Source organism: Papaver somniferum, chromosome 5 (genome assembly GCF_003573695.1).
Source record: "Papaver somniferum cultivar HN1 chromosome 5, ASM357369v1, whole genome shotgun sequence".
NCBI lineage: Eukaryota > Viridiplantae > Streptophyta > Magnoliopsida > Ranunculales > Papaveraceae > Papaver > Papaver somniferum.
The window spans coordinates 47,970,830-47,987,527 of NC_039362.1; the positions used below are offsets into that span (position 1 = coordinate 47,970,830).

General features: G+C 39.2%; 1 protein-coding gene across 1 annotated transcript; it reads right to left on the reverse strand.

Moving 5' to 3' along the window:
* Positions 1-2,071: 2,071 nt before the first annotated feature.
* On the reverse strand, positions 2,072-2,971 carry LOC113279021. The gene has a single exon (XM_026527738.1). It carries the CDS (start codon positions 2,969-2,971, stop codon positions 2,072-2,074), a length of 900 nt encoding a protein of 299 aa, XP_026383523.1.
* Positions 2,972-16,698: the final 13,727 nt, after the last annotated feature.

Sequence of the window (16,698 nt, forward strand, 5' to 3'; positions counted from 1 at the left end):
AATAATTTTCAATCCTTTAAAAAAAACAACTAACATGATTAACAACACCGCAAACACATGGAAACACCATATCCATAAAAAACAATAAATTCAATCAATCTGCTCGCCCCAGGGAGCCCATGGGTTTAGCAATCAAATAGGAGGCAACTATCAACTCCTAATGAGCTGCATGTTGTCTTAGAGAGGCAACTTTCAACTCCCAAGGATATCTCGTACCCCGTCAAAAAAAAGGAAAGTCTTTTGGGAAGCAACCATCAATTCCCAAAGACCATAATTCATCAAACATATACATACATCAAACAATTTCAACATCATCATGAAATCAATAAATACAATACTATCAATTACACGTCATCATAATAATTAAAACCAATAAGTATGAATTTAAATAATTTTAACTCAAATAAAAACAAGATTTAGTTAGTGTTGCGCCTACCTCAAATGCTAGCAAATAATCCTAAAGAAAATGATGCCATACACCGATCCAAACAAACCCAAACTTTTCACATCAACTAACACTTTTTCTTTTCCTTTTATGGTCTCAGATTCGTGTGACAATAAAAATTTCTAGACGGAACTCCTCTCCGCCGCAAGCAAAACTTAATTTCTATTTTTATCGTTATCTCTTTCTTTATATTTACGTGAGAAAAGAACCACCGATTACTAACCCTACAGGTCCAATAAAATATATTCTAGTCAACCCTACTCTTCCAAACAGACCGCATGTTATCATGGGGATTTGTGTTTTGAACTTAATCAAAAGTTCACTTGGTGACAATTCAATTTCGAAAAAGATTTATACACAACGAAGTGTATGCACCGTGTGAGAGGGGGTGGGGCCCATTCATGCCTCACCTCTATCCCAATGCAGAGAGGCTGATTTTTCTGCCGTTGGATCCTCTCGGTGCATACACTTCGTTGTGTATGTAGTAAAGTCGATTCAATTTAGACAAGACCCAATGAAAACATGACATGCAGCAGGGTGATAAAAGTCAACCAATCATAATGTGCCATGTTATAAGATGATAAAAAATAAATAAATACCTTAAACACGTTTTTGCACGTCGAGAATCCAAAAAAAATCAGAATTATATCATACTAGTTTCCCTTTCATTATTAATTACTTTTTTTTTTTTTTCTCCCCAATAATATTTGGACAAGTGTCCACATTAGGCCATTAAAACTAAAAGCATCTCCAATAGAGTCTGGGTCTCTAAAAAAATTGGTGCCACATAGGATTTTAAATACTCTAACATAAAAAACTTTCTCCAATGGTAGTTGGATAGTCAAAAATTAGCATGAGTTGGCAGTTTGAGTTTGGATGAGAATATCTAAATTTAGATACTCCAATCCATACCCACATCATATATTTTTCTGTTTAAAATTATTTTGGCCCACATTTTAAATTAAGTAACCTATAACTAAATGACACTTGTATTAAAATAGATATACATACATCTACCACTGGATATGATTCTATTCATGCACAATGTTTATTAAAAGCCTAATTTTTAGGTTTCCACATAGAATATATACCGAGACACCATTGGAGATGCTCTAATTACCTATATAGATTATACGAAAAGTGAATCTTAATATATATATATATATATATTGAAGGAGCAAGGGGTTCCGAAGAACCCTAAGAAAAACTTTATTAAATTACCTCATTAAAGTTGAGGTTTGAAGAAATACAAATAGGAGAGGAATTCGAGTTCCACCATCCTGAGTAGTTTGCACACATAGCAAATTGACAAAGATCATGAGCTATGTTTACACTTTTTAGAACTGAGACAAACCTAATCTCTGAAAAATATTCTGCAAGTTCTTTAATTTTCATTACCAATGCTCTAATACTCCAAGGAATATCTTGGACATCTCCTACGATTGCTTTGGTCACGTTCGAAGCATCACCTTCAATTATAATCTTGGAGAAGTTGTATCTTCTAGCCATATTGATACCCAAAATCACCGCATGGGTTTCAACCATTAAAGGGGAAGTTGCATCAAAATTGGTTGTAGCACAACCACAATAAATCTGCGCACTATCTTGAGCAACAGAACCAACCGCTCATTTGTTTGGAATAAAAGCAGCGTCCACATTCACTTTTATGAAATCAGGTTCAGGAGGGATCCATTGAGAAGATTGAGGTTGACTAGCTGACGAGATTGGTTGAGTACACACATTTATATCAGCAAAAGCTAATTTTAATATCGTACCTGTTGAGAAAGAAGCATTTGAGAATACCAGATTATTTCTCATCTTCCAGATATTCCAAAGAATACAAACCCCAACCATGAAGACATCATTCATATTATTCTCCATCCATTGAATAATAATGTCTCTTGGATTCATAACTACATCATCAAAAGAAATAACTGGATGAGCATTGAGAAAAAAAGTTCTCGCCCAAGGACAATTGAAGAAGAGATGCACCACTGTTTCCTCCTTATGCTTGCAGAAAGTACAGGAGACATCCATGTAATTATTGATTCTTTTCAAGTTACCCTTCACCGCCAGCCCATTATGCAAGAGTTTCCATATAAAGACCAGAATCTTTGGCACGATATAATTTTTAGACCAAAGTTTCTTCCAGGGATAAGCACTAGCAATCAAAGTATTAGACATAGAATTCACGAAAATCTTATAACAAGATTTTGTGGAGAACTTGCCAGCCTGAGTATACGTCCAAATATGAGTATCCTTTTCATCTTCAGACACATAAATATTCTTCACAATATCAGCTATATTTGAGGGGAAAATACTCTCGATAAGAGGTTCATTCCAATTAGAAGTGCCCTGAATAAGAAGATCCATAACTTTGACACATTCTGAAGGAGCATTATCAGGTTGAGGCAGTAAGTGGGTTAACTGGTTCGAAACCCATGGATCTTCCCAGATTTTAATTGATGAATATTTCGATATTTGCCAAAATACATGATTTTCTAGAAGATGATGAACTTCTAACATGCTTTTCCAAATAGAAGAACACTTGGGAGTTAATTCATCCGTCCGGAAAGAATTACCTTTAAGATATTTTGCAGAAAGAAGTTGTGTACTCAGAGCAACTTCATTCGTTAAGAATCTCCAGACTAGTTTTCACACCAAGCTTTGATTAACCCATTCTATATTTTTGATTCCAAGACCACCTTCATGTTTATCTAATCTCATTGTATCCCAATTTATGAAGTGTGTCTTCCTTGTTTCCTGAGAGTGTCTCCACCAGAAATTCCTCATTATTCTATCGATTAAATCCGTAACTCCCTTGGAAGAATACAAAAACCCATAAAATAGATGGAGATTGCAGATAAGACATTCATTAACAGAACAGTTCTTCCTGCTGCAGTTAAAAAGTGTTGTCTCCAGCCCGCCAACTTAATGAGAAAATTTTCTATTAAGAAATCGAAACTTGTAATCCTATAATCAGATTTAAGAAGGTAAATACCCAGATACTTATCATCTTCCAACATTTCTTTGACACCCAAATCCTGCATAACAGTTAACTTTCTCACTGCCGAAATTCCTTTACTGAAAAAGATCGAAGATTTACCATAATTGATCATCTGCCCTGATAACTCCGAATAAATGGAGAGAATCTCTTTCAGATGGAGCACATTAATTCTGGAATTTTCACCAAAGAAAACCAAATCATCTGCAAACATTATATGAGAAATTGTAGGTGCCCATTGGTTCAACTTATAGCCCTGATAAAGGCCTTGATTCTCAAACTGTTGCATTAAGATTGACAAGCCTTGAGAACAGATAATAAAAAGACTTGGAGATAGAGGACATCCCTGACGGATGCCTCTTTCATTTTTGAACCAACCTTGAGGACCACCATTGATGTTTATTGAAAAAGTTGCAGAAGTTACACATTCCATAATGATATTGTGAGACTTTCCATGAATACCCATTACAGATAGCATATCACCCAAAAATTTCCAGTTAACTCGATCATAGGCCTTAGCCATGTCCACCTTGAGAGCAAAATGTCCATTTGAGGCAGAAGAAGTATTCATAGAATAGAATAACTCTTTTGCTGTGACAATGTTTTCAATAATTTGACGACACTGGACAAAAGCATTTTGAGACAAGGATACGAATCTGTCAAGAAAAGGTTTTATTCTATTCGAAAGTAAATTTGCAACAATCTTATAAAGAACGTTACAAAGTAAAATTGGCCCAAAATCATTGGGTTTAGAAGGGCTCCTAATTTTTGTGATCAAAGAGATATGAGTGTGATTCAAAAGTTCTGGAAAATGTGAGTAAGTAAAAACTAATTTTATTAAATCAACAACATCATTTCCTACAACATTCCAACAAGATTTGTAAAAAATAGGAGAGTACCCGTCAGGCCCTGGAGAAGTATAAGAACCCATTTTGACTAACACTGACCATATTTCTTCAGCAGTTGGGACGCAAGATATGCTTTCGTTTTCTTCCTCATTAATCACAGCAACGTTTGGAGAAGAAAGATAATATCTATCAGCAACTTCCGGTTGTTTAAACAAAGTTTGAAAGTAGTTCACCAATTCTCTGGCTATTTCATCATGATTAGAAATCCAAGTAGAGTCTTCTTTCTCCTTCTCTGTTGAACGGATAGATGAAAATTCCAAGTATTTCTATATCCATCTTTTGCCCAATTTTGCTTCATTCTCTGATCCCAATATGTAGCTTCCATAATCAAATAGTTGTTCAGATCAGCAACGATGTTTTTCTCCTCTTGAATAGTAGCCGCGGTAGGACTTCTAAATTGGATTCGTAACAATTGGGTTTTAAGTTTTTGAATTTTGAATTTCACACATCCAATTCTTGTTCGACTCCAATGCATCAGAAAGGAGCTTAATTTAAGAAGTTTATCCTGGACATTATCCTCAGGATCTTGGGACCAACATTCAACCACTTTATCTCTAAATTACGGATGAGAAATCCAGAAAGCTTCAAATTTGTAAGTAGGAGAAACCCTGGAAATACTTCTAGACGTGTTTAATAGATGGGGTATGATCACTGGCTAATCTTGGCAGATGAAGCGCTGCTGCGTTGTGAAAACGAATACACCACTCCGGATTTGCTAAGACACGATTTAGTCGTTGCCTGATAAGATTCTGAATAGATCTACCATTGGTCCATGTCTAAGCCGGACCTGAATAACCTAAATCAATCAAATAATTTTGCTGAATAAATTGATTGAAGGGAGAAATATTAGCTTCCAAAACCAACAAACCTCCAAATTTCTCTTGTCCAGAAGTAATTGCATTGACGTCACCCAGAAAACACTTACAACCTTGCACTAAATGAACACGCTGTGATAAACTATTCCAGAAGTTTGCTCTGTGCTGCACTCTTGGAGGACCATAAATGCAGAAAAGATCCCAAGGTTGACCCGGACCATCGCTTTGAACTATAACATGAATAATATTTGAACAAGAGTACAAAATCTCCACATGAACAGAATTATTCCAAAGTAACCAAAGTCCGCCACTCCTTCCACTAGAGGGAACAATATGATGATTCTCAAAGCCAAATTGATTTATTCTTTGTGTAGAAGCATCATCAGAGAGTTTGGTTTCAGATAAAAACAAGAGATCAGGATTTGTACCCCTGAGGAATAAATTCAGAGCTCTAATTGTTGGAGCATCGAATCTTAACATATATATATATATATATATATATATACATCAAGGCATTAATTTAAATATTTTATGTATATTTCCTATATATAGGCATACCATGTCAAAATGAGACACCAAAACAAATCTTAGGAAAATTACTAAAATACCCTTCATAGCAAAAGACTATTTTACCCTCAAGAGTAAAATGACACAAATACCCTTAAAAATCGGGACGGGCTTACAGTACAAATAAAATGGTTTTTTTTTGTTTTTGTGATTTGGTTCATACTAGAAATTTTTACTTGTCTTTGTTGAATCCGTTGATAGCCCTTAGGTATGAACCATGTGATTTTGGTTTTAGCCAAATTGAATCTTGTCTGCTTCCTTTAATCATTTAGATCTCAATTTAATGTTTTAATTTCTAATAATAAGTTAAAAGTATTATTGAGAAATGAATTTCATGCTTATCAACTGTTTGTAGAGTTGTCTAAAACAAGTAATTGCATTATATACTGTCTTCTTCCATATTGTTTAACCCACTCATTGTTCCTCCTATAATTGAATCATCCCTTGTATTTGTAGGAAATCGTACAACACATCCCTTGTAATAATTTGTAGATCTAAACATAAAAATGATGATAAGAATGCTAAAATTGTAAAGAGACACAAGGTTTACGTGGTTCGATCAATTTGATCTACATCCACGGGGTTAGGTTTTACTATGATTATTTGTAATTACATCTTGATTACATAGAGACTCCATTAATGAGTATTTGGAGCTCTAGGTTCTTGAAGGAGGAAGAAGAAGGAGATAATAATAATACAACCAATTTTACTTTCTCTCTCTACAGAATGTATCCTCTCCTACAGTGTGTCTCTTTTTCTGATTATCTATATCCTTTCTCTCTCTTTCCTTTCTCTTTATATAGGTGTTTACATAGTGGATGACAGCTAATGTACAGCTAACATTTCCCCTAATTTCGGATCTGTCTTGCGGTATTTTCGCAAGCTTACAAATGTAACATTCGCAACATTCCTAATTTTCGCAAGATCATCACACTTTTCTCATGTTTAAGTTGATGTCATCTGTTATGTCGTTTCTGAAATCATTCTGCGATGTCTTCACGATGTGTTGTTAATAATTTCGCAAGCATATTCTTCTGTGCGAGTTTCTGATCCTACATCTTGCCTGTTTTTTCTTGAATATTGCTTGAAAAGCGATCTTTAAGAAAAAATCCACCTTGTTGTAGTTGTTGGAGGAACGAGCGAAAGAATATCGGACATGAAAAGTACGTACTTGCCTCTATTCTTTTGTGAAGTTCTGGAACGTTGCGAAGTAAATAAGAAGTATCAACCCTTGAAGTATGTGAAGTATGAAGTATCCTTGATGAAGTATAAAAAGTACTTAATCCTCGAAATATAAGAAGAACTCTGCGAAGTAAATAAGAAGTATATGTCCTTGAATAATAAGTATTGCCTCTATTCGTGCGAAATTATTACTCCATTTTTGGTGAGGATTCTTATTGTTCATTAGCGAACGTCCACTTTGGGAATGATTCTTGCCGAGGAGATAAAGAACATAAAATTTTTTCTTGGTAATCCATAGTTTCCTCTGTTCTTTATCTATGAGGGTAGAATCCTTGAGAAAATGTTGAATGTGCGAATCGTTTCCTTATTCTTATCTTTGCCTCTGTCTCATGTTTTGTGCTCATGCAATAATATAATCTCTTTAACTTGCTTATAATTGTGCGAAATAATTGAGCGAGATAATCACATCATTCGGAAGAATCATATTCTGCGAAATTCTGACACATTCTACGAAATTTTGAATCATTCTGCGAAACTCTGAATCATTCTGTGAAGTTCTGAATAATCTTGCGAAATTCTTGAATAATCCTGTGAAATATCTGAATAATCCTGAATAATTCTGCCAAATTCTGCGATATTATTGCGAAATTCTGCAATATTATTCCGTACAGTTTTGTAAAGTACTTATGCGAATATAATGCTCATGTGATGATTATGTTATGAAATGTGTACGCGATGTTTATGCCATGAAATGCTTATGCAATGCTTTTATGATGCGAGTACGATGCTTGTATGATGAGAATGCTTATCTATTGCAATGTATAGTTAATGTTTGTGTGACTTAGCTCATAATGCCGTATAAAATTGATGTAGCTCTAAATTGCTTCCATTCTTCATTTATCTGCCTTTTTCTTTAGCGTATGCATTCTTCTTCGTGTAGTTATTGTTCTTCACAAGTTCTTACTTGTTTTTCATCTTCCCTCTTTCCTGCACTATTAGTATCTCATAACAGTATGATCATAATATCAAGTCTGCGACATTTTCACTGCCTCAGTTTCATTTCCATGTACATATTCGCAAGCTTGTTTGCTTACATATAATCATTCTCGCAAGCTTACTTGCTTACTCATTTTATTATGTGGTCTTATTTTGCCTTCCTAATTAAAGGTCTTATTTTGCCACCTCTTCTCATTGCGACAAAATCGCAGGACGTCTTTGCACTTTCATGCAAAAACCCATTGATCTTGCCTTAACTTTTTCTTTTGTATTATTGCCTCTTCAGGATTGTTGCGACAATATGACATGCCTAAATATTCTTGCGAAAATAAAGCCCCATGACATTGTCGTCTTGTGACGAAATCGCAGGACGTCTTCACACTTTCATGTAATGACCCATTGATCTCGTCTTATCTTTTTCTCTAGTATTATTGCCTCTTCAGGATTGTCGCATAAATATGACAAGTCTTAAAACCCTTGCGAGTAAAAATCCTCGTGACATTTGCGTCTTAAGACACTTATCAGCTCCCTAATGGAGGGTGTCGCCCTTATCTCCCTCCTGGTTTCCCCTTCAAGGAGGCATACTTCTACCATACAAGGTTAGCTCCTCCGATCCGGTCTTAACAACAACCAGTTGTTTTCGCAGCCTCTTGTCCCTTTTACCTATATGACTTGTGGTTACGAGACCGCACCCTAAGTGGGGTTCTCTTCGGACCGAGTGCAGTATAAGCCAAGACTTGTCAAGAATGGCAAGGTACGCTCCAGACGCCCCTGGAACTCTTGACTCAACCGTGTACCTCGGCCCCTTGATCAGATTCTTCACTCCTTAGAAGAGACCCCTAGTCGTCCAACCTAAAGCAAAAGCTTAGGTTGAAAATCCAAGGTACCTCTCCTGGATGGGCTTTATTGACCCCAAATCTCCATGACTCAGGTTCCAGGGGCGGTGTAACCTTTTCGCTGAGTCATGCAACAGGTACCCCCTTCTATGACGTACTTTAGGTCTTACATTTGCCTCTTGCGAAATTTTATTCGCGAACTAGGGTGTACGCCATAAAGGTTCGCCTCTATCTGCGAAATTTTATTCGCGTTTCTGCGAAATCTTCGCGTCTCTTTGTTTCTGCGAAATGTTTGCGTTTCTTTATTCTCTCATTCATCTTTTCATTTCTGTCATCTATTTCGTTCATTCTTTCATTTCTGTCATCTCTTTCATTCATTCTTTCATTCTCATAATATTATATCATTTGAAGCAAGAAAATATTCAAGAGAAATTCTAATACATTGTAATTCTGAAATCTTTGTAGTTGTGAAATCTTTGTAATACATTTCTTTTATCAAAAAATTTCATTTAATTGCAAGTTCAAATCGTTTGTCTTTGTTTTGATTTCCTTTGTATAACTTGTTTCGTCTCATCCGATAAACATCTTTCATGGAAATGATCCTGATGAGGTCTTATGCAGCCTGTTGATGGAAGGTCTTACTAGCCTGTTGATGGAAGGTCTTATTTTGCCTCCTACTACTCTCCATGTTAGATATCATTCTCATTTGAAACAAAGCAAATTTTCAAGAGAAATATATAAATTGATCTGTGCGAGATTTTTCTCGGTTTCTTTTGTAATTGTGGAATCGTTGTAATTTTGAAATTTCTGTAATTCTGCGATTATACCGCCTTTTGTAAATCAAATCAAAAATCTTTTATTTTCTGTAAAAGAAATATTCTAGAAATATATATAAATCGATTTTTTCGGTTTTTTTTTTTTTGCAATTTTGAAATCTTAGTAATTTTTGTAATTTTTGAAATCTTGAAATTTTTGTTATCGTGCGATTGAATCACCTTTTGTAAATCAAATCTAAAATCTTTTTATTCGTTCTTAGTATAAAGTAAAATGTTTAAGGAAGTGGTACTTATATTTCATGTGAGTCGTTGTTGTATAGGTGATGAAGAAGTTGCCGCGGGTGGTGATGGTGAAGCTGAGGGAAATATTGTCACAGGTGGTACCGGCGAGGAGGGATCTGCCCATGGTGGCGATAATACTGGTGGTGTGGGTGGTGAAGAATTTGCTTCTGGTGGGAATGAGGTTGTGGGTACTCTGCCTGCTATTTCCCCAGAATTTTCCTTTGGTAGGATATATTCCGCATGGGAATCCTTTGATGTAAACGTTGTCGTGGGTCTTGTCGAAGACTTCTCATTGGTTTCCCAAAATGATGATTGGGATGTGCTTGGGAATCTTGGTAAAGAGGGTGCCACTGGTCAGCATACTGAAAGCGCAGGTGGTCACGCTGAGGGTTATGATGTTAAAACTTGCGTGGACGAGGAAACAACAGCCAAGGAGAAGTCTGCGGTTGAGTCTCCTTCGGAGGATTTCCCTCACTCGCTGATGCTTGAGGGTGAAGATGCCACTTTGGCTTGGCTTAAGAAGAAGAATTTGATGTTCGTCCCTAATCCTTCCCCAGTGGTTACTAGTGAGAAGAATTCTGACGCTTATACTCGTCAGATGATGCAATTGTCTTCTGAGGACTGTGTTGCAGAGATGTGGGAGAAGAATTTGAGAGCTTCGGAAGCTAACCTCGTGGTTGACCCTCCATCCTCTATTGCTGATATGATGGCCATAGCTGATGGGTACCAGTACGGTTTTCCCCAGCAGCGTGTCTTGGAGGTAAGTCCTTGTACTTTTTTCTTCGTGATATTCGAACCCTTCGGTGTAATAATGTTTGTCGTTTAAAACATAGATGATGAGGAGCGAACATTGTAACCATGTTCTGTACCAATTCTTCAAAGCAAAATCTTTAAAGTTGGAGGCTAAGATTCGTCATAGAGAAGAGGAACTGTCTGCGGCTGAGGTGGAGATAAATGGACTGAGGAGCCGCCTTAAGGAAAAAGAACAGTTGAGTAACGCTGAGGAGAGTCTTCGTTTAGAGCTTGCTGCAGTCCGCAATGAATTGGAGCAGACTCGCAGAAATGTCTCGTCCCTCACAGGTTCGTATTTTACCAATCTTTCACTCCTCGTGATTCCCTACTTGTACTTTGGTGTTCTGTCTGAGTCTCCCTACCCTATCTTCAGTGGGTGGAGTCCCCGAGATGATATGGCTTCGGAAAAAAAGGGAACGACAGAAATCCCGTATTGTAGAGTTGGTGGAGAAGATGAAAAGCGAAGTCGAAAAGTGGAATGCTCGTGCTGATGAGCACAACACCTTAGAAGCTGAGTGGCGCTAAAAGCGAACACAAATGGTTGATATGCAAAATAAATACAACCATGACCGTCGTCTGTTCAATGGTACGCTTCTATGGACGCGTGATAACATGCGGGAAGCTCGAGGACATGCTTCGGACTTAGAGGCTAGAGTGCGCCTTTTGGAAGAAGAGTTACGACAGGCTCGTTCCTTCTTAGGCCCCGGGGTTAGGGACAGTGTGCTGCGTATTACCGAAGAAAGAGATAATGCTAGGGCCGAGTTCGGCGTTCTTAGTAAAGCCCTAGCAGCGTCCCGAGCTGATGTTGCCCGCCCAGTGGAGTCTGAGAGAGATCTCGAAGTAAACATGTATCGACTCCATAAAAGGATGGGGGAGATGAATAATGAAGTCAACCATCTTCGTCACTTGGATTCAATGAAGCAGGTAGACTTAGATGCGAGTCAATTTTCTCTTACAAACCTTCAAATGGATTATAAGAAATTATCCGACGAGTATGACTTTCTTGATGAGGCACGGGACGCAGTTGTTAATGAGTATGAAGAGGCTTCGGCTAATGTCGAAGGTATAACCTCGTTTTATCGAGTGTGATTCTGTCATTTCTTTGTTTTAACCCCTTGGTATTTCTTGTTTTCAGAGCTCGAGGGACAGCTTCACGCAGCAAATGACGAGCTTGAAAAAGCTCAATTTTCCTTAGTGCAGCAGGAGGGACAAACCAACTATTTTAAAGGGTTGGCCGCGTCTCGTGAGGAAGCAGCAAAGATTGCCTCCAAAGAGGCGGAACGCCTATCTTCATTATTGTCTCAGGCCCACCAGCGGACCGCTACTATCACATATAAAGCTCGATGTCAGTTAGCTGAGGATACCAACAAAGTCCTAGACAAGATTGAACTTGATCTTAAAGTCGAACACGGTCTTGTCAAGAATTATCCGCGTCGTCTCCCACCCGCGCCCTTGACTGGTTCTTCTGGGTCTTCTTCAGGTGGTAGCGTACCTTCATCTCGCAAAGACAATCCTGTTGATGGAGTTGTCTCGTCCAAGTAGATTTCTCTTATTAGTCATAGAAAGTTGATCCTCGTTGATTATACAGTTTCAGATCATTTTTTGATGTGTTTCTTGCTCTATCTTATTTGCTGAACTTGTAATCAACTTTTTATGGAATGGATCATCCTTTTGGCATACCTGCGTTATCAATTTATTTTTATTTTAAGTATTGTGAGGCGTTAAATTAGAAATAACTTGCTTTGTAAAAAGGTTCGAGTGTTTGGGTGCGACACCGAAGGTAGGTACCTTCGTGATCGTCTTGAGACCTGTCACCCCGCTGGCGAATCCTGGGCCATAGGATTCCAAAACGGTGGGGGCTGAGACAGCGTTCTAGGATATGGGATGCTTATTTGAAATATTTACATGCACCCATTCCGTCGACCCGCTGCCTTAAAATTGGTTGGGTATCTCTTTCTGCTGGGTGCCTTCTCCATGGTCTTACACTCATAGACACTGATAGGGGAGCCCTGAGAGATTGTAGATTAACTACTTTCCCCAATATTGATAATTTATGATGTAATGTACATGCGTTCACCCAGCGGGCCTTTTGACCATTTCGTTTTCTCGAAGATTTTGCAAAAAGTTTGTTTGATTGATAGATTGAGGCCGGCTACTCCTCGTCCAGAGATAGAAACATGTAGAGCGGTTATGCTGCCTTCTTCTTCTGGTATTCTGCACGCAGATGCAAAGCTGTGATGCTCCTATGGGTAGTATGGCTTGAGCCATTTAACATTCCAAGGGTGTCGGAGTACCTCGCCTTTCAGATTGCGAAGATAGTAGGAACCGTTTCTCGCAATGTCATGTATTATAAAAGGTCCTCCCCATGTAGGTGCTAATTTGCCCCATTTTCTCTCTCGTTGATACTGTGGGATTGTTCTTAGCACATACTTCCCTTCAACAAAATTTCGAAGCTTAACCTTTTTGTTGTATTCTCTCGCTAATCTTCGTTGATAATTTTCCATCTTTTGCAATGTTGCTTCCCTCCTTTCTTCTAGGTCATCCAGTCTCTCTAACATCATGTATGTTGTGAGATTTGTCTCCCATGCTTCGGTCTTTGTGGTTTGCATGAGGATCTCCGTTGGGATGACTGCTTCAGCTCCATAAGTGAGGAGAAATGGGGATTCCCCGGTGGCAGATCTTCGTGTTGTCTTGTACGCCCATAATACATTGTGTAGCTGCTCATACCACCGCCCCTTATGTTCGTCTAATTGCTTTTTGAGGATAAGGGCGAAGGTCTTATTAGTAGCTTCCGCTTGTCCGTTGCTCTGAGGGTATATGGGTGTGGATTTGTTCTTCCTTATTTTTAAAGTGTCGAAGAGCATGTCTATATTTTTCCCTTGTAATTGCTTACCATTATCGGACACGATTTCTGCTGGTATGCCGAACCTGCAAATGATGTTTTGGAATATGAAACTAAACACATCCACGTCTCTGATCCTGTCTAAGGCTTTATATTCCACCCATTTACTGAAGTAGTCCGTGGATACTATCAAGAATCGTCTTTTCCCCGACCCTTCGATGAAAGGCCCAACGATATCTATGCCCCATTTTGCGAATGGCCACGGACTATCCACAGAATTTAGCGCTGTTGCTGGCGCGTGTATCTTTTTGGCGAAACGCTGACATTCTTCACATCTTCGGGACATTATTGCGGCATCTTATATCATTGTGGGCCAGTAATATCCTTGCATTTTCGCTTTGTCGGCTAGTGACCTCATGCCGCTATGATTCCCTGCGTCACTGTAATGAATGTCGTTCAGAATTCGATGCCCCTCTTTCCTGGATAAGCAACGTAGTAACGGTCCGAGGAAAGATTTCTTGTACAGGACCCCATCCCGAAGATCATATTTTCCTACTTTGGAGAGTATTTTCCTGGCTTGGTTATGATCCGCGGGTAAGGTACCATCCTTGAGAAACGCATGAATCACCATTCTCCAATCATCTTCGTTGCTGAAATCTTCGTCTTGATTTGCTCTCGACAGGGTTTCTTCTTCGTCGAAATCGTTATGGATGTCTTCTCCCACCTGATCTTCAATATTTTCTTCCACTGTATGTTGATTGGTAGCAAAGGAAAATTGTGATGCAATTGAAGGCTCGTATACTCTTGTTATTTTGATAGCTTCGATATTCTTGTCCCTCAGCATGGGTGATATATATGCTAGGGCATCCGCGTGCCAGAGATCTCTCCTGCATAAGTGCCTGAACTTGATGTTCGACATTTGCGATGCCAATGTTTGGACCAAGGCCATGTAAGATGAGAGGGTATCGTTGTATACATTGTATTCGAACCCTATCTTCTGTATGATAAGCTGCGAGTCACTTGTCAGTCTTACATCAGTTACGAAGGGCATGTACGACTGCCTCGTATTCGACGATGTTGTTAGTATGCTCTTTGAATTCCAATCTGAGTGGATGTACGATCCTTTCTCCGGTCGGGGTCGTGATGGCAATGCCTATTCCCGCACCTTCCTTATTTTTGGAACCATCGACGAAGACTTCCCATCGTCTTTGGCTCCCGTGTTCGAGGACGTCAACCGGGTTCTTATTTTCCTTGTCAGCTTCTGGTATGCCCCTAATCTCTTCATCGTTGTCCAGGGGGAGGTCTGCTAAGAAATCCGCCAATACTTGGGATTTTTGGGAGTGTTGAATTTCATGGATGATGTTGAATTGGTCCAGGTGGGTGTTCCACTTGGTTATTCTTCCTACTTTCCTCGCGCTTTTGAGGACTGCTTCCAATGGTGCTTTGCATGGGATGCGGATAGAGTTAGGAAATAGGTTCTCAGATTTTGAGTAGCCCATACTAGTGCCAGGATGAGTTGTTCGATCTTAGTGTAATTCCTTTCCGCAGAATTGAGGGTCTTGCTGACATAATAGATAGGCTGTTCTATCTTCGTATTGGTTTTGACCAACACTACGCTAACTGCGTCTTCTGTCGCTGCTATGTACAGCGCCAAAACCTCATCGGGATCAGGTTTTTGTAGGATCGGAATTGAAGCCAGGTATTCCTTGATTTTTTGGAAGGCTTCTTCACACTCTGTGGTCCATTCAAACTTACTCCCTTTTTTGAGAATATTGAAAAAATGTTTGCATTTGTCCGAGGATTGGGCAATAAATCTGCCCAAGGATGCTAAGGATCCATTGAGATTTTGCACTTCTTTCAAATTCTTCGGAGATGACATTTCCACTATGGCCTGAATCTTTGCGGGGTCTACCTCAATGCCCCTTTTTGTTACCAAGTATCCGAAAAATTTCCCTGAGGTGACACCGAAGGTGCACTTTTCTGGATTTACTTTCATGTGATGTTTTCTCATTGCTTCAAAAATATCTCTCAGATCTTGGTGGTGATCTTTGCGCAGCCTGCTTTTGACGAGCATGTCGTCAACGTAGACTTCCAGGGTACTACCAATCCGTGGCTTGAAGATAGCATCGACCATTCTTTGGTAAGTTGCCCCTGCGTTTCGAAGTCCGAAGGGCATTCTTGTGTAGCAATAAAGGTCGTGAGGGGTGTAGAATGTTGTGTGTTGTTGATATTCTTCTGCCAGGGCTACTTGGTTGTAACCAGAATATCCATCCATGAATGATAGCTCTTCGTACCCTTCCACTTCTTCAACCAGTTGATCTATGCTCGGTAGTGGATAGCTGTCTTTTGGACATGCTTTGTTGAGGTTAGTAAAGTCGATGCATATTCTAACCCCTTCGTTGTTTTTGGGAACGATGACCATGTTCGAGATCCATGTTGCGTACTTGACTTCCTTGATGAATCCTGCTTCTAGCAATTTTCGGAGCTCTTTCTCTACTGCCTTATGATACTCCGGTGCAACTTTTCTTATTTTCTGCCTGAAAGGTGGCGTGCCTGGTTTGATGCGTAGCTCGTGTTGGATTATTTTTGGATCAATCCCCGGCATGTCTCCTAACTTCCAGGCGAATACATCCATGTATTCCTTAAGTAGTTTGGTTAAGGGAGCTTCTCTTTCTTCGTCCATTATGGTCCCTATTTTGATCATCTTCGGATTTTCTTCCGTTCCTATGTTGATTACTTTTACGGAATCCACTGGTGTGAACATCGGCTTTGGGTCCCCAAGGACAGGGACATTCTTTAATTGCCATTTGGGAGGTTCTTGTTCTTCGTTGGCTGCTGAAGTACTTGCCTCTGTGTTAAGAACATTATCATTCTTTGTCAAGCTCTCCCCCTCGGTTTCCTTGAGGAACATGTCTATGGCCTTTTCTTTCGCAGCTTCTTTGTTTTTGGCCCTTCGGGTTTTTCGCTGCTCTTCCTGATCGTTGTTGATACGATCTTGAGTGGCCTGGCACTCCTTTGCAGAGACTCGATCTCCCTTGATTTCCATTACTCCATCGGGTGTAGGGAACCTGAGATATTGGTAGTAAGTTCCTGCCACTCCCTTGAGTTTGTGTACCCATTTTCGGCCAATAATGGCGTTATAGGGGATGGGGCGTCTACCACGTTGAAACGTGTTTCTACCTTCATGGGACCAGCGTCCACCTGTAATACGATGTCTCCTAATGGATTTGTGGTTGCTCCCTTGAACACGTAG

Excerpts from the sequence above, each read along its gene's own strand:
- LOC113279021 (XM_026527738.1), bottom strand. The coding sequence starts at position 2,971 with ATGTTAGAAGTTCATCATCTTCTAGAAAATCATGTATTTTGGCAAATA.